This window comes from Boleophthalmus pectinirostris, unplaced genomic scaffold, assembly GCF_026225935.1.
Source record: "Boleophthalmus pectinirostris isolate CB_2022bp ecotype Guang Dong unplaced genomic scaffold, ASM2622593v1 HiC_scaffold_15, whole genome shotgun sequence".
In the NCBI taxonomy this organism is placed as follows: domain Eukaryota; kingdom Metazoa; phylum Chordata; class Actinopteri; order Gobiiformes; family Gobiidae; genus Boleophthalmus; species Boleophthalmus pectinirostris.
The window spans coordinates 25,154,747-25,176,734 of NW_026571070.1; the positions used below are offsets into that span (position 1 = coordinate 25,154,747).

Here is a 21,988-nt window from a genome sequence, read left to right on the forward strand (position 1 = left end):
GCCCCATCCAAAATAATACAGTCTGAATAATGATGGTGACGCCCACGGAATACAGTGAATAGGATTCTGTTGAAGGTTCACTTTTTTAGTAGAAGCACTGAAAAAAAAAACCACTAAAATGTGAACTGACAAACTAAATACAAGTTGTGTGTGTTTAGCGTTTATTTATGCAGAAATTATTACATAAAAAACTGGAACCATGGTAATTTGCTAATTGCGTCCATTTATTTCGATTGTGATTTAATCTTGCAGTCCTACAACTCTACTTAACAGCTTCATATTATATGCAAAACTTATCTGCTCTCTTGTATTGTAAAAAATTTTATCGATTAAAACTAAAACGTAATCATTCAAGCTCTCATTTTGACTGAATTCAGGCTGGATTCCCATTCTATATTAATATTTCAAGATTAATTGTTATTGAATCAAAATCCCAATTTGAACAGACATTATCTTACATCACCGCTGCCTATCATCAAGGGCATTATACATTTGACTAATACTTTAATCCTCAAAATCTTATTTATTCTTGTAGATTTTCTTTAAAATTGGCCTTTTAGTATTTTTATTTTATGCTTGTACTGTAACAAAATTGATATCGGCCTGGTATTGGCATTGGTGAGTACAATAATGCCAAATATCTGTGTCAGATCGGATCCCTAAAAATGGTATTGAGACAACACTAGTACAAACATGTTCTAAAATGTGATTCATGTATTAGTTTGTCAGTTGATAGTTCTGATTTAGTAAAGTAAACCGAATCATAATACATTTCAAACCTAATAGCAATTACAATGTATGTCAGAAAAATCCATTTATTGTGCATCCTACTCTGTTCTAAACCCAGTCACTTTGATGTGGTGTCCCGTGCCTTCTATAGTCTCATCTCCACAGCCCTGTCTCTCACTCATCAGCCTCTCTGTGGTGGTACTGTGGCCGAGGTGAAACTGGCAGCAGATTGAACTCTTCTTCTTGTTCCTCTCACCACGACTCCTCTCTGAACCGCTCCAGTGCTGTTGTAAATAAGAGCGATAGTGCCATTACCGCCCCTCTGCCCCTCTCTCAGCTCTGTCTCTTCAGTCCAGGCCAAGAGACTCCAAACTCAAAACTGCAACCAGATTTAGAGGTTTACTGAATCACTGAAAAAATATAGTATAGCAGGCTTGTATGGAGGTGTTGAAAATGTTATCTTCTATAGCCAATGATGGTAATGATTTGAAAGTCTGTTTTGTTTATGTTCAGAAAATTTATATTGAAATACATTTTAATAGTTTTTTGTTTTTAAAGATAAAGTGAAACTCTGAGCTACAAAACATGTGCTGCTTGACTATTTTTTTCAGTCTAGTACAAAAAGATCAAGTGTTCTGACCATGGAGCCCCCTTCTTGTAGCTTTAATTCCCTCTTAAAAATGCTTTTGGTCACCATGTTTGGTTTAAGTATTTCACATTTTCTACCTTTTAATAATGTCATTGTTTGGAAATTATACTTTTATGAAGTACTCTTCTTTTTCCATTGAGACATTTTAGTCATTGGAATAAACAACCATGGAATAAACAAATGAGGTCCTTTGGAAACATGATCGCTATACTAATAGAGCTATGTGTTCATGGTGAATTTGACCATAGAATGAGAATCCTTTGATGGTTTATGGGCTTAAAAACTGACCAGGAGAAGTCCTCATTTTTACCTGTGACACAGCTAAATGGATAAAATGCAAATGGAGCATTTTTAGTCCTCAGAGAAGACTTTAATTTAATTGATTCATGAAACATACTGTGTGTGAATAACCTAAAAATACAACTCCAGCTAAGTATTTGATGAGGGCAGTAAAAAAACAGTAAAAAGTCTGTTTAACAAAATATGTTCTTTAAGTTACATTGTATAAACTTCAACAAAGTCTGGCCATTCAAATATTGGAGGTCACATCATTATGTAAGAAGTATCGTCTGACTGTTTTCTTAATACTTCCACAGGCTTATTTATCTATACTGACCCTGAGAAATGACATAGCAGATAATTGAAAGCTGGCGTCCTTGTACGCACTTGTGTTGCATAGTCAAAGGTGTAATGCGAGACAGTGGCTTTCGTCTGGTTTAAGTGCCCCTGTCTGCAGATGATTGTCTGTACATACTTAGATCCTCTTCTCCTTTTCACTTCCTCTTTGTTTGGTGAACAGAGCAGACGTGTGCCTCAGGCTGGGGAAGCTCCTGTCTCCAGTCTCCCGTCTCCTTGTGCTGAGTATGAAACATTCACAAAGCACATAACCGATGAAGCATTTCAGTGTGGGGTTACGGGCTCTGCTCACTGCTTAATCCACTAGTGTTGTTATGATACTAAAATGTCAAACTCAAATCCTCACTTCAATACTTAGACTGTGTAAAGAAGTGGACTAGGTGTGGATGACGCCACCCATAGCTTTCAGCTTCAGCCAAATGAAGCTCATCGAGACTGTCAGTTATAGGGGCAAAATTGGAGCTCAGTTCTATATTTGGAATTCTGACCGCGAGTATTATAGTAATCAAAAACCGAGCACTCCTTTCCACCCGCAATGCTGGTTTGGCTGGGGGCGCTTAGCTCTCAATCAAACCTGTTGCTAATGCCAGTGGGAGCAACCTCAGGGAAAGAAGGCACCTGATTTGTCTAATTAATGTTCATATCTTGATTTTATGGACAAAATGGTGAAATAAAAACACCCTCTATACTGAATGTAGGGCGGGTCAATACAAACAATTAGGGATGTAACAATAACTAAAATATCGAGATATTGTATCGTCAAAAGTCTCACGATAATATTGTGGACTGTCATAATATATCGAATTATAAGTTCCTTTGCTTAAATGCATGGTGTATAGCAGCAGCAGCATATGAACATTGGACACTACATATCCCATGATTCATTTTACTGCAGACAACACGAAGAAATGTGTTTTTTACTTAAACTCTTGGGGTTATGACGGAAATAATTCACACCAAAATCTTGTCATGGTAATTAAAAAGCAAAAAAGTGTCCCATCTACAATTATATTCTCCTCTTCTAAATATCGTACCGTGAGATACGGATATTGTTACATCCCTCCAAACAATACAAACATTTTAACCCAGATGTAGAGTGGGTTAATACCAACATTTTAAGACCAAATTTTAAGACTCACGACAGCAGTTTTAGAAAGTTTTTCAGTAGAAAGTGAATCGGAGCCAGTGTCAATGGAGCCAGAAGCGCGGCCATCACTCGCCAGCAAGCTATATCCATTATACAGTCTAGATAGCGATTCTGATACCACAATAAACAATAGAATACTCTTTATTTAGACAATAGAAGGCGATTTTCAACATTTAAATTGTAGTACGTAACATGAATGCAAGTGTATTCCATGCTGGCTCACTTTTGTATCTGAAAAAACTCTTCTAAAGCTGCGCCAGTGGCCAAATAGCTCCTGTGTGAGTATTTGTGTCTCTTTATACTTTACTTTATGAGTGCGAGGGACTAGTTGGATAGATTTACATAAATACTTAATTTTTTACAGTTTGAAAATCAGGTACTCCAGCTTGTGATGGAGTCAATGTTAACAGATGTGTGTGCAGCTTCTGTAAGTTTAAAAATCAGACTGTAAAATACTGAATATATTTTGAAGTCTTAATGGCCAGTTATATAACATTTTCAGCTTTGTGCGTGAAAAAATTAATCTAGCTGTTTATCAGAGCAGCTTTATCGTATGCAAAAGCACAGCCGATATCTCCTCTTTGTTATTCTGCGCGTTGGGTGGCCATTGCGGTTGTTTCATTAGGTTGTATGCTCACATGTAGAGTGGGAGTAGAGTCTCTCCCGGCTCCAATCCACTCCAGTAGGATTCCTCAATGAGCTGAATTGACAGTGCTTCGTGGTTTACCGCCGAGAGCAACAGGGGAAGAGACATGCATGACCTCTCAGTTTCATCAGGGCCCACAGAGACTGATGGAGGCCGCTGGTGCTTCTAACTAAATGTGACGGCTGTTCTACACTCATTGCAGTTAATTTAGGATTTCTTATTTGATTTTGTTTTTTAAAATAATGTACAAAAATAATTTCACGCTTTAAAGTGAGCGTGAGTTTTTTTCCCCTATGTATTAAATCGGCTCTTAGAAAATAAGCTTGCTGTGTGATACAGGTTTTTTATTTTCATTTTTTTATTTTACATTTTTAAAGCCATAAAAATCAGGTATTGTTTCTTTTGTAAATGTAAGCTATCCTCTAAATGTAGCAATCATGTAAATTGTAATTGTATAACAGTACTTGTGAATATCCCAGTGTTGCAGTTTTGGTCCTATTGTTGTAAAATTTTACGTTTTGAGTCCTGTTGTAGATGCTTCACAAGACCAAAAAGTAAATTATACATGTTGTTAGATTTGTTTTGTGCTACCGGCAGTAGCATCAGCACCAGAATGTTTTCAAAATTAGAATATAGACATTATAATCCCCTCTTAGTGGACGTAACTACGGAGAGACGAAATGTCAGCACGCAAAGAGTGAATGCAAAACAACAACATAACTCTAAAATCATTACAGCGTGTTCCCGTTAAATATTTCATTATAATTCTTCCATTTGTGCGCCCCGGGCTGCAGCTGAACCACCCAAGTCAAAAGTGCATTAGATTTGGACAGATGGAGCCGGGGAACAGGGGGTGCTGACATCAATTAACAAATGACCCCACAGCGCCACAGCCATAAATAAGAGTCTGTAAACAGGAACTGGGACTTTTAACAGTGTGACAACTATCATGGTGTCTACAGCGATCAGTATAAAGAGCAGCTCATGAGGCATGCTTGTATCGTCAAAAGTCTCATAATAATACCGTGGGGCGTCACAATATATATCGAATTACACGTTCCTTTGCTTAAATGCATTTTTTAATAGTAGTAAAAGCTAATAAACATCGGGAACTACATATGCCATGATTAATTTCAGCGCAGATAACATGAAGTTATGTTTTTTACTTGAATTCTTGGGATTATTACAGTAATAATTCACACCAAAATCTTGTCAGGGTATTTTAAAAGCAAAAAAGCATCCTATCTACAATTATATCAGCCTCTCTCCAAAATATTGCAGTAAATATTGTACCATGAGATGCATATCGTGATAATATCGTACCGTGAGCTTTGGATATAGTTACATCTTTAATAATTGAATACTTTCTGTTTTACCATCTTAGAAATGTATTGGTGTACCTTCATGGAGGACTTGTGTAAAAACTAGGGGTGTCAAATTATTGCGTTAATTGCGATTAATTAATTACAGTCATATTTAGCGCGTTATGTTTTTTAATCGCGTTAATCTAATTTTTAATCTCTAACTTTGCTGTTTCTGTATGTGAGTTGCTTTATTATAAAACCTGTTTTTATGTGTTGTTGGGACAACAACAACACACACACACACACACACAAAAACACATTTATACATTTTTTAAAATTATAATTATAATTCCACTCATTGCCGGAAACCCACACAAAACGCGCGCAGTAAGAGCGATGTAAACGTCATGTTAACGTTGGCGGCGTCAGGTCGAAGAGCCAGTAGAACAGAGTCAGCAGTGCACAGGTAAAAACACATTCGTGTCTTGGAAATTATTCTCCCGACGTGAAATATAAAAGAAAATAACAAATATAATATCGCCTGAAAACAACCTGCATAGGCTCATGATGTCTGCACTACTGTCCTATAGTGACCTGCCACATGAGGGGACACGCACACAAACACACACAAATACAAAAACACACAAACAAACACACACCTTCATCATCGTCACTAACCTGAGAACGCGCGGACCACGTTTTCTTCCGTAGACACTGCGCGAACACCGCTGTCCTCCCGTGAGCCGCGTGTGGACTGTGTTTTCTCGCGTACGCTGCGTAAACCGCGCTTCCTCCTGTGCGTCTCTAAACCAGAACTAACACCAAGGCTAAAACCAGGTCTAAACCAGGACTAAACCAGGTCTAAACCAGAACTAAACCAGAACTAAAACCAGAACTAAAACCAGGATTAATCCATTCCAGGACTAAACTAGGACTAAACTAGGACTAAACTAGGACTAAACTAGTACTAAACCAGGACTAAACGAGGACTAAACGAGGACTAAAACCAGGACTAAAACCAGACTAAAACCAGACTAAAACCAGAACTAAAACCAGAACTAAAACCAGAACTAAACCAGAACTAAACCAGGACTAAACCCAGAACTAAACCAGAACTAAACCAGAACTAAAACCAGAACTAAAACAGAACTAAACCAGGACTAAACACCAGGACTAACACCAGGACTAACACCAGGACTAACACCAGGACTAACACCAGGACTAACACCAGGACTAACACCAGGACTAACACCAGGACTAACACCAGGACTAATCCATTCCAGGACTAAAGTAGGACTAAAGCAGGTCTAAACCAGGACTAAAAGTAGTGATCTCATATATAAAGTATTTCTCTATCAATAATATTTTTAATATGGTTAAGGAAAGACTGGACTTTTTATTGTCTTTAAGTAGACAAAAGTTATTATGTTCAGATTTCCTCGTCTTTGCTACTTTACAACAAACAGTTTCTTATTCATGGAGACTTGGGCTCAACAGACAATTTGGAGAGATTTGTTAAACAATAAATGACTTTATAAAGTCACTTTTTTAAATCTATATCAGTCTTTTGATCTGCCACAATAATGTAATAATGAATTTAAATGAAAATACCTCAAATTGAAGGCTTTTCTCAGCAATTTTTAGGTGAGATTAAAATGAGATTAATTAGATTAATTAATTACAGATCATAATTAATTAATCTCTCAATTTTTTTAATCGCATGACAGCACTAGTAAAAACGGCTAATTTGTACTTTGCAGTGTCATCGCGCTGGGGGTGTTCTGCACGTATATGTGTGGCGGAATGTTCAGAAGTTACCACGGTGATTGGTGAAGTTTGAATATAGTCTGAAAACTCAATACAAAGTGGATTCAAACAGGTGCCTGTGATTCATACGAGCGTTCATGGTGCTGTTGTAGGTGTTTTCAACAAAAGCGTAAGAGTGAAAAACTGTGACTGAAATAGTATTTTCAGTCAACAGCACAAAAAAGCTCACCTGTTGTAGTTCCAGAAAAGTCAGTTCTTTCTGGTCAGATTGTGTTAAAAACAAAGCTCAGATTAAAGTCTAACAAAGCCTCAGACAGAGCTGTCATCATACCCCAGGGAATGTTGATGACATCAGCTGCAAAGTATCAATAGTTTAAAAAAAAGACTGCTGTGTGCTCAGTCTACATCTAATTCTAAAAGCATTATATCTTCCATGGACCAGGAAGTGCGCTGTTTGTTGGCTTCCTAGCATTATTGTGATGGTAAAATGCTTGCCTCTGAAAACTGTGAAATTAAATGCACTTGCAGTAAATAATTAGAATGCTGCGAATGAGTTTGGAAAGGAAGAGAAAACTTTGGGCCACTGCAAACTGTTTAAAATGGACTAGTTCTGTTTTTCACTTTTTTTTTTTTTTTTTTTTTTTTAAAGATGGGTTGATATCCTATGCAGCACCTTTTTAAAGCAGCAGCACTGGCTTGTGTTTCTAATCGGAATGGGCATGATTATTCGATTAATCGATAATTAATTGACCATTAAGAATTTCGTCGATTACGTTCATTTTTAATCGACAAACCGAATGTAGGTTGCTGTGCGTAGCAGCTATATTCCACTGAGTCATGTCCTTTAGTCAGACAGATGTTGACCGCATCAGCACACAAGAGCTGTTTTTTTTCTTTGCTTAGTTTATGCAAATTAGCCAGACGGTTTTTAGTTTCGTTTCTGAGACTTGCGCAAAGCTACGTTAAACACATAATGTCAAATGGGCTGATGTGGCCCTAGTGTGGTTACGGTTTATATGTCGTAAAGTTGAGTTTATTTATGCAGATTAGTAGTGCAGATAGTAATAATAATGATGATAATTTTAAGATAAAATCTTTAATGATTAATCAAAAACTGATCGTTAATTCTCCTGATGATCAATTAAGAAAATTTAATCGAATGCCCATCCCTAGTTTCTATAATATCTCCAGTTACATTTATAAAAGAAGACACGGACTGAAGGTTCTGTTCAATTATCAAAGGCCAATGCATCTGTAGTTTGCCCACATGTGACCCTGATCTGTTTCTCTGTGTGTGTGTGTTAGGTACATGGCTCCCGAAGTGCTGGACGACTCCATAAACATGAAACACTTTGAGTCGTTCAAACGTGCAGACATCTACGCCATGGGACTGGTGTTCTGGGAGATCGCCAGCCGCTGCTCCATGGGAGGTAAGGCTGAGAACAGCAAGTCAAATGGGGTGGGTTCACTTCCTAGAATCGCTTTTATGTTTATTTATTCATTTATTTTGGATAGGGACTGTGCATATTGATGAACATCTGTAAATACAGTGTAAATTAGGCAGATTATCATTAGCAAAAATGCTGATTTCCATCTGTTGTCCCTAGACTGGTGACAAAGAAGACATTTGATCACATAATTTTAGCTGGAGGGCAGGGGCCTATATAACTCTTTGGGAGATTTACTGTTGAAAGAAATATCCAAATCTATGGTCCACCAACCTTATTATTTGTTAGGGATTGGCTCCTTAAATGTACCTTTTTAATCTTATTACTTCAAGTCCTTTCAGCTGACAACAGTGTTTTTAGAGTTGAATAATGGCATCACTTTCTGAAGCCATTGTGAAAAATATGTATATTTTAGTTTAATTTGTTTATTTATGCCGAAAGAGTCAATGTCAAACTTTGTAATTACTGGACCTATCCACATAAAACAAAAAAAACTGGCACAGAGATGTCAACCATAAATCAGGTCAGCAAATCTCCATTTTGACAGTAAATTCTACCACAGAATCCTGCCCTCCAGCTCAAGTTTAAGCTATTGGGATTTTAGAATGGTACGTGAACACAACCTACTGCCCTACTTTGTTTAAAATAGTTAATGGTGTAGTATTTTGAGCTACATAGTTGAAGGGCTGTGGCTAAATTTCTCAGATACCTTGGACATCTTGCAGCATGGTGGTCCCAGTACTTCCACTTCAGATGTGTGTGTAGACTGGATGTGTAGTCAGAGTTAGGGCTCCAAATAATGAGTATTTTAGTTATCAACTAGTCAGCAGGTTGCATTTTATTCCATTTTGTCAGTTTGATTTAGTAATGCCACCATCTTGCATCATGTGTTTTAGAGTATGTATAGTCTAGATATTAGGGATGGGATGGGATAGTTTAGATCTACGAGAACGAGACAAGACGAGATTTTGACAAAGTATTAAATACATTGTACAATTCAGTTTCAAATTTTAGCCTCACTATATATTTTTTTTACCTTATTTAATACTTCTGATGTCATGGTAGCTCTGCTTTTTGGGACTACAATCGAAAAATGTTAACTCACCAGTACTCTATTTTTTCAATCCAAACGTAAAAACATGAGGAAAACACTCTCATGAGATCATTTTTACTACATGTGCACAATCTCATGGCAATTTTGTCCCATCCCTACTAGATATTGATTGCATTTATCAAATTGGGATTATTTTAATAGTCTACTAGTCACGTTTTTTCTGATTTTCCTTGTACTGTGCATGTAAACTAATGTTTAGTTGTTTAGTCAATAATCAGTCAACGGTGTCTTAACTCAACCAAAGTTTAATTTTACTTAAATGATTACAATTCATATGGGACAATAGTAAGGATGTAACAATATCCAAATCTCTAGTACGATAGTTATTGTAATATTTTAAAGAGGCTGATGTAATTGTAGACAATTGTAGACACTTTTTTGCTTTAAAAATACCATGACAAGATTTTGATGTGAATTATTACTGTCATAATCCTAAGAATTCAAGTAAAAATGTATTTCTTCATATTGTCTACGCTGAAATGAATCATGGGATATGTAGTTCCCGATATCTATTAGCTATTGGCACTATAAAACTATGCATTTGATATGTTGTAACAGCCCACAGTATTATTGTGAGACTTTTGACGATACGCTATCACGATATTTCGGTTATTGTTACATCCCTAGACAACAGTAGAAAGGAGAGCTTAGTGAGTGGGTGAGTTAGCTGAAGATTTGGTATTTATTGGGTGTTCATATGGGCAGATTAAACTCATGATTTACAAGTTTAATCTCTTTATATGAATACATTCGTTACTAGTGTTTTTTTCTGCATTAAAAAAAAATCCCGAGCAGTTATAGTCTCGTGAGTGCAGTTTGAGTGAGATATATAGAGATACATAATAGTTTTTGTGAGCTTTTGCCAAGTAGCCTTTTTAGTCGACAAATCAACCGGCAGGGCACGTCTTTAGTCTACTGAGGATTTCTTTAGTCGACTACAGCCCTAATGCAAACATAGACGCCTCTGACCCTATGTACCCTCTCTCTCTTTGTCCAGGTATCCATGAGGACTACCAGCTCCCCTACTACGACCTGGTGCAGTCGGACCCCTCTGTGGAAGAGATGAGGAAGGTGGTATGTGAACAGAAGCTGCGGCCCAACATTCCAAACCGCTGGCAAAGCTGTGAGGTACGATTGCTCCCCCTAATCTTACTCACATTAAGAATATTTACATTTAATGGGAATATACTGCATGCAAAAGCTTAAAGGTTATACATTATGCGAAACTGACTCTTGTGAGCTTTTAGTCATGTTGGAAAAAAAACATACCTAGAGTTGTGTTTTGCTTCATTCACACATGTTTGAGTAACCTTTTTATTATTAATATGTACATTTCCATACCTCAAAAAGGCTCTGTTCCACCTTGTGATATCAAGTTAATGGCTCCTTTTACCTTTTTGCAATTCCAGGGCTGAAATCATCCAAATGATTCTAATGAAAGTGTATGGAGATTAAAATCACAGTGGAGCATTCCCTGTATTACCACATGACATCACAAAATTGAACAGTTGTTTTCAGTCTGAGAGAAGAACTCAGCCCAAATATGCAGGGTTTGTGGTTGAAACACCAGTATGTGTGAAAGAAACAAAACTCCATGTATGTTTGTAATGAGGAAATAAATGGGGCCCCTTTTAAATGAAGAATGTGAAACGTCGAAATAATAATAATAATAATCGAAACGTACGTCAAGGCCTACAACTGGCTATTTGTTTTTATTTCTTTATTAACTGCAAAAACATGTCATAATAATAATAATGCATTGGATTTTGGTAGTGCTTTTTTGGCCATGCATAGAAGCCATAATTATAGAAAGGTTTCGTTGGTACTGATGCAAAATATGGCCTTCAGTTTTTTTTTTACTTGATGTTAACGCAATTTTCAGCTATTTTTTACCCACTTGAGTCTATGCGCTTCAAGTTTTTTAAGTGTTGATATCTGATGAAAAACTCAAAGTCAAACTCAAATGACAGCTTCACAGTTTTTCTTTATAAAAAAGGTATATTAAAGAGAATATGGTTTCCTCTTCGGTCTGTAGCAGGAAGTCAAATATATAATAAACATGATTATTTTGAGACGAAAGATTGTGATTTGGGAATTCTTCTCTGTCTGTTACAGAACAAACAACAATTAACTTAAACAACCCTTAATTTTCTTTCAATCCCTTTGTTTATTGGATCATCATTTCTCTCATATTTGATAAATTAAGTTAACATGCTGTAAATAAATAAATCACATACTTCTTGGAGTATAGATTAAATTCAATCATTAGCATCTAAAATTCTCAAATTATTTATTTTTAATAGTAGAGTAACTAAAAAAATCTGCAAGCTTGCTCAGGGCTAATCAGCTGTATGGTAACTTATGGCTACAAGGGCTATAATTTTATTTCAAATCTGTTTCTAAAACTTTATTATTAAAGTCATTAAAGTTTATTGCTAAATCTTGAATTTTAAATATAGAGTTTTTAAAATTAGTTAGCACATAGCTGTTTGGCCTCTTAATATAAAATTTTCACAAGTCTATGAGAAAATTTATGAAAATATTACTACCAGAACTGTAGCAGGCAATAACTGTTGAGCTTCATTATGGGCCAACTGTAATCCTTTAGTCGTTTAGTTGATAAATTGGTTGATGGAGTCTTAGTTGACCAAAACCTATATTAGATGACTAATACAAGTTTGACATCACAAGGTGGAACAGAGCATTTTGAGCTCTGTAAAGGTAAACAGACTAGAAAAGGATTGCATGTATGAATGAAACAAAACACAACTCCAGGTATGGTTTTGGTGTGGTTACAGCATTCTGACGTGATTTAAAGCTCTCCATTTTGTGTAATATAGGACCTTTAAATTGTGACCTGAATATTGTTGTTATCTTTGGTTCAGTTTTTGACATTTTGAATACTGTAAAAATTAGTTAGTGCCTTTAATTTAGCCTTGAAATTTCTCACTAGTATTATTTTTTTAGTCCTTACGATTAAGTTGTGACCTGAATATTTCTGACATCTCTAGTGAGAAGCTGCCTCCTCTGGTTATAACTGCAGACTGTTTGAGCGTCAGCCAGCACTTCCCACACACTCCACTCTCCGTCTTCACACACTTCATACGCTAACCCCAGGCTCCAAACCAGACATGAATCTATATACTCCTCAGTACTACACCCACGACTACTCTGCACTGTCTGATCAACAGTGTTCCTGAACCATTCCACTTCCATTATTTTTAATAACAAATTGGATTATGAAGCGGATTTTGAATTATTTCCCGTAAACACTACCAGTATGAGTTTTCCTTGTTGCCAAACGCAAAGAGCGACTTGGCCAGACTCCAGTCGATGAATGAGCAGAGGAATGCGTGGTTGGGAGCGTCCGCGCGCATGATAAACGTTGAGTCATCCCAACTGCTTACAACCACACCAAAGACGTGCCAACCGGAGCAGTGGAACATTATGTCTAGTCACCACTTCTGTCTGGGGAGCTAGTTACAATATGGAAAGCTAGAGCAATACCATTTTTACTATGTGTGACTCATAGTGCTGGTTTTCAGATGATGTCACAACATTCCATGAAAAATTTAGGGATTATTTACACGCAAGGAACACACATTTCTGAACATTTAAGCTTTAATTTGTTCAGTTTAAGGTGTTGTCATTCATTTTGGTCGTCAAATCATATCTTTTGTGTAACTGAGATGAGTTTTGGCTCTTGGATTATTAATTAACTTATGGATTTTAAGAGAAATGGATGAATAGTGTGGGTTAGTGGTTTGAAGCCTGTCGGTGCATTGTGTCACCGGGGAAGATTTGATTCCCATTATTTGGGTGCTTGCAAGTTTCCAAGGCTGCAGGAATTGAACTGAAAGCATCATATTAAAGAGATTGCACTTATTTGGGTAATATAATGTCCTCCACAAAGAACAAAATATTCAGCCTCAGTCTGTGGTTTATTATTCATAGAAGCTACTAACCCTATAATTTACCTTGACAAACATGCTCTGAAATGTATCTAGTAGTTAGCAAATCAGTTAGCAATTTTTTTACAGAATAATAAGACAATATGTTGTTGTCTATGGAGGAAACAGTGGTACTTAAAAAATTGCACTCTTTTTGATTTCCTAATGGTGTCCATTGAAATTGCAGTTTCGATTAGATTGCAGCTAGCCCTAGTAACAGTATTCTTTTTTATAAATAGTATCTGGGTTGCCAGAGTGTATCTTGTATAATTAGTTTTACCAGGGCTGTGTTCAGGGGCATCTGGAGCTTGTGCAGGAGCGAATCTGAAGTGTGGTCGATCTGATGTGCAGCTCTTTGTCCGAGTGATTACACACACGGCTCAACCATTACATCCTCATTAAAGTTTGAGTGAGCACACTGCTCAGCCCAACAGCCACTTAATATTTGATCAAGGCAGATATGTTCCATAATCAGAAGGCTTCAGAGGAGGCATCCATTACAAAGAGCGTCCAAACGATCATTTAATTATGCTATCTATCCAACTGTTCCACCAGCTGTTTATAATGCTGTTGGTGTGAATAGTGGCTCTGGATTCCCTCCAGTGTGAACAGTAGATTCTAACCTGTGCTTTGTGCTCTGGTGCAGGCTCTGCGGGTAATGGCCAAGATCATGAGGGAGTGCTGGTATGCTAACGGTGCGGCCCGCCTCACGGCTCTGCGCATCAAGAAGACTCTGTCTCAGCTCAGCCAACAGGAGGGCATCAAGATGTAGAGTACAGGCTCCTCACTGCCCACCCATCAGCATTATTGTGTCATGGAGCGATTCTGAAGAAGTGTGACAACAAGAAGGGAACACAGGGCATTCATATCTACCCTCATATCCATCTGTCATATCAGCTCCATGGGGCCTCGGCCGGGACAGAGCCCCCTGCAGGCCTGGAGCTGCCACTATGTTCATAAGCAGGGCACTCTCCTGGAGGGCTCCCAGTGTGTCAGGGGCTAAGACATGCACACTATGTTATGTAGAGATAACAGCAGGTTTCATATGAGAAATCCTATGAACACTACTGCAAATGCAGTAGACATGGCAAAAAGGCAGAATGAAAACAAATATTGAAATCATTTTTAAAACCACTTCCAGCATTTCCAAAGTTAATTGATTATTTCTGGTTATGTTGGCAGCCCGTGAGTAAACATGGAACTGAAAACATTTGATATTATCAGTTTCTGGCCTTCCCACAGGTCACAAAACCAACAAAAATCAATAAGGGTCCAAACTCCCACGTATCTGGTTAATGAATAAATGGTCCAGTTTTTTTTTTTTTTTTTTTTTTCAATAAAATGACTTAGAATAGAATATTATTCTATACAGTATATTCCTTTTATAGATGATCAGAATCTAAAATAAGTTATGAATGTAAAATGTTTATTATGTAATTATAACTATTTTATTCTCCTTAATGTACATAGATGTAAAGTTTGTGTATTTGTAGGTAGTGTGCTCCTAAGAGGGTAGCGCCCCCTCCTGGTGCCCTCCTGGAGAGAGTCCTCCGTGGACCGGCCCTCAGGTATCAGTCCACCGCTGGACCCTCTCTGCCTCCTCCTCTTCGTCTGTGAGCAGTCTCCCATGGCGACCGCTCACTTGTATTTATTCTCTTGTATCGTCTTTACGGAGGCAGGGGATCACTTTGCAAACCAACCTGGACACGATGACCTCATTCATGCTGCCACATATGCAATAGCACTAGACAAAGTGTTCTTTTGTATATCCTGCGTAACCATACCATGCTCAGCTATACCGGAAAGTGCCAGTGCTTTACCGCCCCCCTCTGGCCCGGGCTCATTCTATGCACCGATCAGCAGCAGCCCGCGGCGCCTGGTGCCATCTGGACCCACCCCACACCGGACCACCTCAGTCTCACCAGACAGCTCCCCCTGCAGGCGCTGTGGCGGGGCAGACTCCAGACTTGTAAAGCATACTACGTGATGTTGCCCCTAAATGTCTTGGGTTCAGTTCAGTGTTGGTGTAGGATAATCACTCGACAGTGACATTCATTAAATATAGCAAACGGAGATTTACTAAGCCATAGGTTTTCCAGGTGTGTATCCTTTTCTTTTTACCGCTTTTTCTACTAGAATGTACATTTATGAACACAAAAAAATGAAAGTGGACTTCATTTCAGCTTAGCAAGCCTTAAGGGACCAACACATAAGAGTCTTGATTTTCTTTTATATGAAAAAATGAGTATTATATATTGTTGATTTTTACGATCATGTTAAAAGATGTATGTAGCATCTGTTCAGTCTTGTCTTAGTTGTTGTTGCGTTGCCAATATTGCCACACATCTAATCCGCGCTCAGAGCTGGCAGTGTCGGCCATTGTTCACACATGACCGATATCTGGAGAATATCTTTCTGCTCAGCAATAAGTGCCCTTCTCCCTTGGCTGGCGGGCGGGCGAGCTGTGTGGCAGTGTCTTTCACTCTCTCTCTCTGCCTCTCTCTTTGTCTCTATCTCTCTCTGCCTCTCTTTCTAGCTCTCTCTGCCTTTCTCTTTCATATGGACGCATTCGTGTGTATGTGCTGCTGCCCACCTGTGCCATGTCGCCGTTAGCTCCTCCTCCTCCTCCTTCTCCTCCTCGCGCCACTGCCACAGACCCAGGCAGTGCCCAAACTCTGTGCCAATCCATCACCGGACAACTCACCAGGCTGTCCGCAGGGAACGCAAGACAAGCAGTTATTTTTCACCCGAGTGGATATTTCAATTCAAAGTGCTAGTTTTGTACAAAAAAATAATCTTGTGTAGCAACAGATTGTGTATTCTATTGATTTAAAAAGAAAAAAAAAAAGGTCAGATTGAAAGCCAAACGTTCAGGTCTGCTCAAAAGTCACATTCCACAATCGTCCGACCTCATTTCTCCAAATGAGGTCGGATCCCCTCCCGTCGAAGCTTATTCAAGGAGGATTCTCTGTCTGAATTGTCCTCTGATTTCAAATTGACTGACGTTTTACTGTTAGGAGCAAAATGTCCTCCTTAAATTCCGAGGAGGACCACAGAACTGCCCCTAAACCTCATCTCCATCTGCGCCCTTTTCCCCCAAAATATCTGACTGAAGACGGGCCCCCTCTTGGCCCGTTGGAGCGGAGTTGAAGCAGTCTTAATCAAGTGGGACTTTGTAAACTTTGTAAATAGATTTTTCTTGAAGTAAACGAAAAGAATTGTGATATTTGAAGAAAGATTTTTTTTTTTTTTGCTGCTATGTAAAAATTAAATGTTCGATGGACTGTGCTGATTGGATGTTGGCCCAGTGAGGCGAAACAGGGCCAAGGATATCTGTCCTGGTGGAGCTGTGTTTGCACTGTGCAGAGTGGTATTTTGCCCTTTCTATACTTGTTCCTTTGACCCCCAACCCCATTACCTTGTTTCCTCTTGTCTGTGGTCCCCTGCTCCCCTGGTCACCCTTTTTTTTCTCCTCTGGCCTCTGCTCCATGTACCCTGCTTACTGGATCATTTGCCCCCTTGTCTTTTTTTAAATTCACCCATGATCCCCTACTCCATCCTCCATCTACTCTGACCATTCTCAAACATCTCAAAGGTCCCTCAAAAAATGTTGAAAAATTACTTCCAATTTAAATACTACAATTTCTTATAATGTACAAACTATTAGAAGTTAATTATGTAGGTTTTATACTTGATTTCAACTAGAGATGGATTGGTTTGTCAGTATATTGGGCCGATATTTGCACTTTTTTGCATATGGTCTATTGGTGTTAAATCTCCAGCACAAGCCGATATAAATTTTTGGCCAATCCGTTGCCAAACGAATATGCATAAAGCTTATTTTGAACACTTAAGTGCGTAGGAGTAATTGCAGGTTTGTAGAAAAAATAGGTTTGGGTGAAGTTTGCAGTAAATTTAAATTGCATAATTTGGGAAAATGAATCAAAATCTGCTCTACATATTCACCCAAAAATATCGCCAGAGCTTATCGGCCGTCAGTTTCTCTTGATTCTAAACAACTGGCATGGCCCATGGAAAAAAAAAAACATGGTTTATCTCTAGTTTAAACAGATTTTACTCAAGTGTATTTTTATGTCATGGTGGAGGATGATGATGAGGGAGTTCTTTGGATAATTCCTGACCAACATTTGTATGAGACCTCAAAGTCTAAGAACCCCTGCATCTACCCAATATCCCCTTTTTCCCTGGTATCCCCCCCCATCCTACTCCCACCTTCCCCGCCGTTAGTCCCCCCTTCTGCTTTGGTCTTCTCCCAGTCATCCTCGCTGTCAGCTTCCTCCCTGTCGCCCGATCTGCTCAGCGCAAACACAGCCCGAAGGTGCTCTCATCACCGCCTCATTCTCTGGGACATGAACAAAGCAAACACACCAGGACGAAGCTTCATTCTGTCTTAAAAGCACCAGCAGCCTTTTCTTTACTGAGCCCAGAGACCCCCCATGATCTCTGAGTCCCTGCCTTCTCTTGTCATTCCCTCCTCTCCTTTTGAAGACTATCAGCTGGCTCCACGCGCCGCAGCAGCCTATCCGACTCGACTGTACCATGAGATTCAAATACAAATTCAAAACACTGTCAGTTCTGTAATTGTTAATCTGGGGTGTCCAGACTAGGGCTGTACATTTTTAGGAAACATTGAAATTGCGAGTGAGATTAGATTTGCAACGTATGTATTAAAAAAAGTAGGATTTTGTTCGGAGTTGACATTCAAAGTATTCCAAGAGCATTAACATTTGAAATAACACTAAAATCTGAACTAAAATCTGAACTGCTACACTAATACAAGAATCCAATGCATTTCAGACTCTTTTTAGAGGTCTAAATCTACAGATAAAACAAGATATTTCAACAAAAACATTTTGTTTTTTGCAGAGGTTTTCTATTAGAATCAATTTCGATTTTGATAACTGCGTGAACTCAAATAGCAATTCAGTATATCTATATTGTGCAGCCCTAGTCCAAATTATGGCTGTGACAGAACTGCAAAAATACCAATGCTAAAGAATTCATTAGGGATAGTGGATACCCCTGTATGAAAGAACTGTTATTAAGAACTTAAATCTTTTACTCAAGACTGTGTTTGCCAGTGTTTCTCAAACTTAACTTATCCACCCAGAAATAGCAAAGTTTTCTAGTTTTCTTACTTACACTAACAGAGCAAAATGTTAAACTAAAGAGAAAACCAAGACCCAAGATTAGGGTAGGAAATAGGCCTCTAATTGTACCTGAGAAAGCAGTACTAAACACAAATTTAAAACCAGTCTAAAAATATGATTGAACCTGGGACTAAACCTTCACTTAACCCTGAACTAAATCTGAGACGCACCCCAATGAATCACTTACTTACCCCTAGTTACAGCTTGATAGTATGATTATAGTGACCCATCATGATTTTTGTTTTGATTTTATTTTGTCTTTAGTAAAGAGCCCCAAAAATAGTCAAATTTCTTCCTTCAAAGTCTGAACTTAACCTTCAAAGACATGGATTTTCTGATGTAGAACTTTCAATGAAAAATCCCCAGGTTGATCATTGACAATTAGAGCTAAATGAATCTTGATTGACGTTCAGTTAATTGCTTTGACCTTCCCTTCGTGTTATACTTAACCCAAAGTTTGAGAACCACTAGCAGTTTACGACAAAATCCATTTTCGATCGCTTGCAGCCCTTTGGCACTCACCCCGGAGCAGCACACAGAGCCACCTCAGACTATGCCAGCTCTCAGCCCACTCAAGTGAATGTACAAGCCCCCCAGTTGGGCCGAGCCGGAGCCCAAAAAGCCCACCCTACCTTATGCAAGCACTGGGCGACCGCAAGTCTACGGACCTATCTATGCTCGCACCCGCTCACTGTGATCCTGAGCAAGTGCCAAAGGGCTGTGACCACCCCCCTTCCCCCCGGCGGAAAGCTGCTGCGGCTGCCGGGGCTCAGAGGTAGCAGAAAGCTTTATCATCTTTGGTTGGTGCCTCGGTTTGGACCCTCCTGAATGACAAGTTCGCATGCGATTGTGTCTGCATCCGCGTTTCTACTTTATCGATGTCATCCCTTCGTGCGGACGGCAGAGAAACGAAACAAAAAAATAAACGTATTAAAAAGGTCACTTAATCAAAAGAGAATACCTCCTTCGAAGACCAATGTGTTTTACCTCACTGTATATAACTGGGTTTGTTTACTTCTCTCTGATGATTTTCGGGGTACTACTTTGACGTCGCTGGCCTTGTGTTGTCCTGTCTGCGCAGCTGTACAGCCCTCTCTCCAGCTTCGGTACCAATGCCTTGTTCAGTATGTCTTTGTTTTCAAGTGCAGAAGAAGAGCGGGAGGCTGAGGCGGCTCCCGGGGGCACGGACTGGACACGCCCCCCCTGGACAAGCTTCGCCCCTCGCCTCCCCGCTCCACTCTTTCTAAGCATATTCGCATCTTTTCTATAGTGTACAGATGATGGAAGAGCATAGGAAGTAGAGGATTGACACGTATGTTAACTCTAACATAGCTGTGTAGACGTGTGAATAAAGAAGCAAGCTTTCACTACAGTGCTGCCTCTCTGTTCTGTCATTACATACTGTTTCTAAAGTGTTTTCTTCATCCTTTTCTAACTTGAAACTAAACTTTAACCATGTTTTTGTTTCCTCATGAAAAATAGACCTACTTGAACTTTTTCAGTAGAGTATCAAGGTGTACAAAAGTGGACGGCCGTTAATTATGCAGAATACAGTCTCTAAGCTGTTGTAGACCAATGAATGCAACCAAGTGAATTTGTATGCTTAAATCAACTCCACTGACTCAACAAGCAGTGGTACAACAGTGCCACCAAGAGGCCAGACACATGCACAGCATGAGGAGACACTGACCAATAGTACACTGCCCAGAGACCCACACATTCCAAGATTACTTGTTTTTTATAAACAACATTAAGCTGAAGGTTACTTCTTTAGCAGAATCGATTTTGTTTGGTTAAAAGAAGCTTTAAGACCAAAGACCCTTTTGGTCAAAGATAAACTGAAATATCTTGTACTTAAAAAAAACTTTATAGCTTTTATCTGTTTTATAATGTGTCCTCATCTAAAACATACCTGCAGATGTGTTTAGTTTATTCACATATTAACACACTCTGTGGTAATACAGGAAGTACTCTACAGTATTTTTAAACTCCATACACCTTCACTAGAATCAACTGGATAAATTCAGCCTTCAAATAAAATATAAAAGGTAGTTAACTTGAAAAGTACTACTACCTAACATCACACACTTTGGTGATACAGACAGACTAATTATAAAAGATGACTCAAATGTGTTTGAGTCATCAGATATGTTTTTGATAAGGTAACAACATTCTAACAGCTTAAAGCTCACAAGAGTCCATTTTGCATAAACATCCGATCCTTTCTGAGAGGTAATATGGCTTATATTAGAGAGACCAGCTTATATTAAAGCTGGTCTCTTAACGCACTCTGGTGGACGCGTGAGGAACTGCCACAGCTTCATCCAAATGGAGAAATGGAGAAAGGCATCAAAGGCAATTATTACAGTGGTTGAAATTCAGCCTAATATGCTAAATTTTAATGTAATGGAACCATTTCTAATGAGAGCAACATACAGTGTCTTTGGTAAGCTATTTTGCGACCATATTTGCTAAGTAGGCAACCCTGCTAGGCCAAATGCAATCTGTAATCTCTTTAGTGTTTTAGTTGCCTGGTCAGCCAAAAGAACACGCTTTTACTATGGGCAAGAATTTTGGAGCCCCTTGTGAGTTGCAGGGCCCTAACACCTGCACAACCCGACCAAGTTACAGGTCAGCTCTGTAGTGAGGCAACCCCACTCACAGTCAGAATGCATGTTTTTGTTTATTTTTTTTTAAGCTATAAAACCACCTGTGACTGAATAAAAGTAGGTAGAGCTGTTCAAAGGCATACTGTGGAACATTCCAGGCAGAGCAATGACATGAAACAAGCAGGTAACAGAACCAAAAAGTTACACGGTGCACCTTTAAGACCTAGAGCCTATACATACATTTTGAAGGATGCTTATATTCCTGTCTTTGTTTTTCTTTTGAGTAAACAAATGCTGCACGCTCCACCAGTCCCATATGAGGACAAATAAAAACATTGTGAAAAAGTCACTGAAACATGAGAAAGGGCTCACTATATAAAACACCTCGCACACAAACCAGCAATTTCCCATTCCCCAAACTCCTTCCACCGCACTTTGTTGTCAGCCCAGGTAGCTGTTTGTGTGGATGTCAGGTCTGCTAAAAGTTAATGTTTTTATGTTTGGTATTCTATCACTGTGCCCTTGAAGAACTTTTGTTTATCACCCGTGAGATCGACGCTAAGAGGGTTTTGTTTACGGAGCAGCTCGCGGTGAAAGTGCCGAGTCGTGTGCACCAAACTGTGAAGAGGGTGACTTTATAAAACGCCGTCTTCAACCGCTTTGTTTGGCCTCGTTCAGGGGAGGAATCCGCAATGGCTTCTGGTTTTTCTCAGAATATATTTACTGTCCCGACACAAGAAGAGGGGATGTAGTTTTTACAAAGGTGCTGTGGTGCTTTGGCGTTGTGGCGGGGATAGGTTGTGCCATAATGATTATAA

At 38.9% G+C, this 21,988-nt stretch overlaps 1 protein-coding gene across 1 annotated transcript in view; it reads left to right on the forward strand.

Moving 5' to 3' along the window:
* Nucleotides 1-19,933, forward strand: part of tgfbr1b (transforming growth factor, beta receptor 1 b) — a 56,897-nt gene extending 36,964 nt beyond the window's left edge. The window contains exons 7-9 of the mRNA XM_055150771.1: nt 8,184-8,308; nt 10,438-10,568; nt 14,037-19,933. Coding sequence (XP_055006746.1) covers nt 8,184-8,308; nt 10,438-10,568; nt 14,037-14,162 — 382 coding nt within the window. The 3' untranslated portion in view covers nt 14,163-19,933. The remainder of the gene's footprint in view (nt 1-8,183; nt 8,309-10,437; nt 10,569-14,036) is intronic.
* Nucleotides 19,934-21,988: the final 2,055 nt, after the last annotated feature.